At 39.1% G+C, this 6,733-nt stretch overlaps 1 protein-coding gene across 1 annotated transcript; it reads right to left on the bottom strand.

Moving 5' to 3' along the window:
* Positions 1-1,488: 1,488 nt before the first annotated feature.
* On the bottom strand, positions 1,489-2,058 carry LOC137271626 (GTP-binding protein Rhes-like). The gene has a single exon (XM_067804064.1). The coding sequence runs from the start codon at positions 2,056-2,058 to the stop codon at positions 1,489-1,491; it is 570 nt and encodes a 189-aa protein (XP_067660165.1).
* Between the last annotated feature and the right edge of the window lie 4,675 nt (positions 2,059-6,733).

Below are 6,733 nucleotides of genomic sequence, written 5' to 3'. Positions count from 1 at the left end.
ATCACTAATGCTTTTACCATTTCGTCTCTGCCTCCATGACAAATGTGGGCACTTTTTATGATATCGAACATCTCATCAATATGAGTGAAAGAGCTACCTGCAGATTCTGTTTCAATCTTTCTCTTTCTGATTAACTGCACAATCTCATACCTTCCAACAAGATTCACTTCGAATCGGACTGTCATCTACTCAGATGTTCACAAAATGCAGACTCCATGATGATAACACGAATGAATGTCAAGTCTAGTAAGGTGATACTTGCATTTTATAGCATTTCTAAAGAAGCCTGATACACTAATACACTACTACTCGTCCGGAAGGCAGGGTCCGAGTAAATGGGGTTCGAGTAAATGGGGTTCGACTGTATTTGGACAATAGTGAGTGAGTTTGGTTTTACGCCGCTTTTAGCAATATTCCAGCGATATCACGGCGGAGGGACACCAGAAAGTGGGCCTCACACATTGTACCCACGGGGGAAACGAACCCGGGTCTTCGGCGTGACGCGCGAACGCTTTAACCACTAGGCTACCCCACCGCCCGTATTTGGACAATAAAATATGAAAACAGGCTATAGATCGCCAACAGCAGAAGGTAGAGCACGATACTAGGGACCATGGAATAAAGGTAGACATTATTGTGAAATAATAATGAAACTTGTTAGCTATTCATGCAGCTGGAGTTTTGGACAGACTCCTACAAATGTTATCTGATAATTATATAATATCTTAACGGAAACGCTTCTTTATTACACTCCTTTCAACGATGTAATTGTTAAAAGAATTTGAGACTCGGGACCAAACACAACAGAAACTGTTCATTCTGCGGACAAGTACACCTTTCAATGGCAAGTCACATCTTCAATATTGCATCCATATTGTGACTAAACGCAAGTTATATTTCATAATAAACAAAGGTATATCATAAACACATGTCAGCGAAGGACAGTAAAACAACTAGTTTATCACTGATGTCACTTTAAAATTAATAAGTAACTCTAAACATTTCACTATACATGACAATACAACATACAAACAAGAACAATTTGCCAACAATGAAGATTGATATCATTATGAAATTATTTCAGTAAAGGGGCCGATTGTCGACGTGATCATCATTCTTATCATGGACATTATAAATGCCATCAATATCTTGGTAGCTGTTCATGCACGTGAGCTAATGTGTTGGACCGACTCCTGCAAATATATAACGTAGGTTTTTAAAAAGCGTTCAGGCTGAGACCCAGACACATTAGGAATTGGTCATTCTGCGGTCAGTTGCCCTTTTCAGTGCCTGCTTAGCTCCGGTGATATTGTACATCTCTTTTCGAGGAAGAGGCAGAGTGTTAACATGATCATAACTGTCATTGTGAACATTTCAAATCCCAATAATATACTGGCAGCTACACACGCGTGGCATTTCCTTGTCAAACACTCACCAATGTTGTAATTTTGAAAAGGGTGTTAGGCCCGCCTGAGAGGTTTAAACACATCAAGTACTGGTCATTCTGCGGTCAAGTGCACTTTTCAATGACTGCTTTGCTCCGATAATATTGAACATCTCTTTTAACACCTCTTTCAGATCTTCTGGATGACCCACGGAGGCTTCCTTGTAGTTCAAACCCCACTCGATTGTAACCAGACAATCTGCAGTCTCTGGACCCATGATCCGTGGTGCAGACGTGGCTCGGTTGTAGCCAACAATCAGTAATGGCACGTCCTCTCCCTTCATCTCAATGATTCGTTCTCTGAATGCTGATATGGTCTGGAAGCAGTCTTCATCGTCCATGTAGAAGATGAGGATAAAAGCATCATTCGTCATCACAGAAAGTCGGCTTATCCCAGCTATCAGGCCCTGGAGTCGGCTCACGTTCAGGGTGCTCAGCGTCGCCGATTTCATGTCTGTTTCTGCCTGGAAGGTTTGCTTTAGGATTTCCGTGATATCTCTTGGGCCACATGCTAGAAGACGGCACTCCTTTGGTGTAGGACGCTCCCGTCTCCCTGTCAAGGACATTGAGAAGGAGCGAACAATGTTCATAAATCTGCCGCTTCCCGCTGCCATTTCTATTAGATGGAAGATTAAATGCAGAGAATCGTCTTTGAATCTGTTGCTTCTTGGGGTCTGAGTGGGTTGGCCTTAGGTGACCTTCTGTGGGATCGTGACGCTGTTTGGAAACTAAGATATCCTGATGAATATTTTGAGATTGTTCGATGCTCCCTCTCCTCTTCTGAAGTGTCAGAACTACTGACTACGGTCTGTGTCTCTGTTTCAGGAGTTCTTAAATCTGTCTGAATTTCTGATAAATCCGTTTATATATATACAGATTTTGAGGTGTGTTTCATTGTTGATGACAGTTTCTCAGTAAGGTCATCGATCGTCGTATATCGTGTTTGTAACGCATGCTGATGGGAGACGTCACTCAGTCTAAGTTTGAGCAATGCAAACGTCAGTGAATGAAAGAGTGAGTTAAGATTTTCAGTCGCACTGGCAATAGTTCAGCCACATCGTGACTAAATCAAGTCGTAGAGACAAGAACTAAAGGTAAATTATAAACACCTGTCAGTGGAGGACAGTCAAACAACTAGACTATAACTTATATACTGGTAAAACTAGCAATAAAATCTAAAATAGTTACTTACAAAAGTAAGGCTGTAGAACGCCAACAGAAAGTAGATCAATCTGCTAGGTACATTGTGGACTTGCAGTGCCTTTGCTTCCTGCATGGATTTACAAATGCAATTACTATGTTTAATAATTAATAGCTCTAGTCACGATATGGCTGAAATATTACCAAAGCGACAATAAATTGTTACTCAGTCATGCACTATATTTACCACAGAAATGTATAGATAATGTGCTTTGGATAGAAAAACTAGTTATTTTCAAGACACCATCTCTGGATTTTGTTGAGACACATACATAACTCTCTCTCAGTAGTTCACATAAGTTTACCGTCAAACCCTTGGAGATTATTTTTCCTATATGTCGCCGTCCACTGCAATAAAGAAGTCGATCCAAGAAAACTGTTCATCTTCAGAATGTTCGCAAAATTTATGCGGGTAAATGAAAGCATATTTAAACCCCCTGATACTTCACTTCTGCATGAGATCACGGAGATAAGATCTAATGCTAGCTTCATCATCTGTGTATAGAATAGGAAGTGGTGTCACGGATTTGTTGAGTGTTCGGCCATTTTGTTACCAGAAATACCAACGAGACTGTACAAACCAACAGAAGGCGATGTCGGATTGGTCAGTTGCAAGTCATTATATAGTTTAATAATCTCAATCCAAAGTGAATGAAAGAGAGTCTGAAAAGATTATGTATTATGTTTTGCCTGTACATTAATGTATTGTAAGGCTGTTAATATGATGTTAGCTTCTGCTTTGAAACAAAACTGTAATCATGCAATCAAGAAGATATTGTTCTGATCCAGTGATAGTGGCACAAGCCACTGCACCACCATCATTGGACCCATATGTAAGTAAGGATTTATATGCATAATGCTGATTTCTTAATTGACTAAATTCTTGTTTGTACTGTAATAATCATTTCATGTCAAAACATTGACTAGAGAACAGTCTCGTTTCCTGTTCACTTGGTTCCGTCCTATTGCGCAACTTAGTGCGATAGCCAGTCCAGAGTGTTTAAACTATGTCAGCTAACTGGATGCATAAATATTAATCATTATGATTTGATAGGTCTATCCACGTGAATATTGCAACACTAAGCTCCTTCTAATCCTAGCAAACACGTCGTACGGCGTGCTCTGTCGTAAAGCGAGCTCTGACAAACGGAAACCTAGAAATCCATGAAATCTCAAAACGAGACTCTGCCGCTAGAAAAGTTTGGCGGTCTCTGACGGAACTGATATTCCATCAACCTCGTTGTGCGTCACAGGACTACGGTGAATAAGAGCAAAAAATACCTAACAGGTTTAACCAGTGAGCCAGATGCATTGTGACGTATTTTACGACCTCATCAAACAGGGACAGTCTGCAATTCCATAGTTAAGATATGCTGCCTCAACCTCGACATAAAGTATAGAAAGACGGTGTTGTTAAAGTGTATAATTACAATTCATTTATAAATATCATTTTCTTATGAAACAAGGAATTGAAATTCAGTTTAACTAGAATTGTTTGAAGTGTCGATTTACACTTTCACACGAGAAAATTCGGATCGGCTGAAAAGTAGATCAGTGTCTGAATAGGTTAATGAGACTTATGTTTTGGTATGTACCCGTAAATGTGGTCAATGTTAGGTCAGCCTGTGGCCTAACTAATTGCCAAAGAGAACAAGAAAGAAGACGGGAAGAAGCTATATTTCCCAGCTTAATGCCGGTAGCAAAAATGAATGGTTTAATTCTTAGCTCAAGAGGCGGAACAAGAGAAGATTTTTTGTTGTATAATTGCTCGTAAACAGGACTAAAGACACAGCTAAGGGCAGGATTAGACTCGTTAGAATACAACTTTGTACCATACTGAAAAGGTACTTTTGTGCGGTATAATTTTATGCGGATAAGAGAAGACTCATCTGCTTCTATTAAGAGAATACCAAGGTGAGGGGGTCAGATTCAAGATTTTTCTGGTTGCTTTTACCGACTACACCCTAAAGTATGGAGCCGTACTTTTAAACGGACCAGTGAAAGATATAGGTGGAGGAGTGTAGCTTGATTCCCTCCCAACTTTGACTTAGACACGACTTTCAACATGCCAAGTGCCTTCAGGCATTTATTCTTCAGATATTTGGTATGAGGAGGAAAAGGTTAAATGGGAGTGAAACATTACACCCAAGAACTTGACATCCTTAAAACTTTGATGGGAGTGCTACTTAAATAATTCCTTGTGAGGCTTATTTTTTACTTTGTGTCAAATAGGAAATTTAAAGCCGTTTTTATTTATTTATCTAGTTTAAACATAAGTGCAATTGCCGTTCTATAGTATGCATTTTCTTACAAAAACAGGAGATATCAAAATCATCCACAAAAAGTGGCCCATAATTGAACATTTAAAGCCTTGGCTAAACTGTTGATCTTTATACTAAATAAAGTGACAGACAAAACGCTACCTTGTGGAACATCCTGGTCCTGTTAATAATGATCAAACAGGGTTGAACCAAGTCGGACTTGAAATTGCCTGCCTGGTACAAATTGTGATATAAAAGAGGGTTAGACGACTCCTTAAACCAAATTTACGTAAATCCTTTAAAATGCATGCTTCTAGGTGGTATTGTATACTTTCTCAAGATGAAAGAATATCGATTCTGTATGTTGTTTATTGTCTATAGCATTCTTAATAAATGACTCTAAACGTTCAAAATGACCAATGGCACTACGTATTTTTCCTGATACCACATTAAATATTTATTATAAGGTTACTGGTTTTCACGATACCATGTTAATCGATTGCCTAGTACCGTTTTATCCCATTGTTTTACAGACACAACTGCTTCAAGAGATTGGTCTGTAATTAGACGGATAAGTATGAAGTCGACCACGTTGGGGAATGAGGACTACTACAATGGCATCACCTCACGAAGTTGGGAAATCACCTGAAGTCAATATTTTGTCAAAAGTATTTAGAAGTGTTTCCAAGCATGATTCAGGTAAATGCTTCAAGAGCTGATAGTGTATCTCATCAGCTCCTGTTGTATCATGAGCTTGCTCAAGGGAAGTGTGGAGCTCATGTAATGAAAATATTTCATAATGGTCTTAGCCATTGTTAAAATGTATTCTCTTCTTATCCTGTTTCTAATAATTTTTGAAATTCTGATATGTAATTGACTAGAGAAAATGTTTGAAGAGAGTTTCACTAAGATTATTGGTATTGGCCAACTTATCAGTTGATATGTCACCATCCCTTTGATGGTGGACAATAGAGTTGAAACCTTTACCCTTTATTCGTTGAATCACGTTCCTAACGTGTGAAAAAGGTGTGCGTGAATTAATTTTGGAAACATGGTTCCTCCAAGACTGACGCTTATTCTGTTTAAAAGTGCTGTCTAGCCTTGGATTTTAAAATTTTAACTTTACCTCAATTATGGGAACTATGGGATGTTTGCGTAAAACTTTTCTGCTTTCTTCCTACACTTTCTGGCCAGTTTAGACTCGCCAGTAAATCATGGTTTACGAATGTTTGGAATTACAGAGGACTTGGGTATTATTTGGTCAGAAATGTCATTGAGGATATCAGAAAACGACTGTATAGGATCTCTGTACCTGAAAGGTCATGCTTTACATTTTCAGCAAACGGAGTCTCATGCAATGACAAATCAGCCCTGGCGAGGTTCCTCCGTGATAAAGGAGGATCATCACCAGGTTGAAACGAATCTGAAATGTATTCTTCAAGGATTTTACCTTTATCACTTGTATGGGCACTTCCCAAAGCGGACCGTGTCCGTTAAGATCATACAGGTTGTGAAGATTTGATTGTTGAATAGTAAAAAAATGAGGGCCATACAGGCTGCATAGTGCTAAAGCAGTGTGCAAGGTCAGGTAAACATCTCAGCTGGAGACTGGAATGAAGAGAAACAGGACTGTTTATCATACCCTGCAGTACCAAAATTGAAGCACCTGCAGCTGCTTTGTCTCCTTGAGGAGAATAAGAGTAATAGTCGCTGTATTGTCGTAAACCGATGGTGTCTGTAGACTTTATATATGAATCATTCTCCAAATCTGCCCAACTTTTGGCCAGTGGCACATTGCTATGAAAATATTATTTCATAACTTTTTTTA

Source organism: Haliotis asinina, chromosome 2, assembly GCF_037392515.1.
Source record: "Haliotis asinina isolate JCU_RB_2024 chromosome 2, JCU_Hal_asi_v2, whole genome shotgun sequence".
Taxonomy (NCBI): Eukaryota; Metazoa; Mollusca; class Gastropoda; order Lepetellida; family Haliotidae; genus Haliotis; species Haliotis asinina.
The sequence above is the reverse complement of the archived record's forward strand: the minus strand, read 5'-3'. Positions and strand labels throughout refer to the sequence as shown.

Coding starts and splice junctions, on each gene's coding strand:
- LOC137271626 (XM_067804064.1), bottom strand. CDS start 2,058: ATGGCAGCGGGAAGCGGCAGATTTATGAACATTGTTCGCTCCTTCTCA.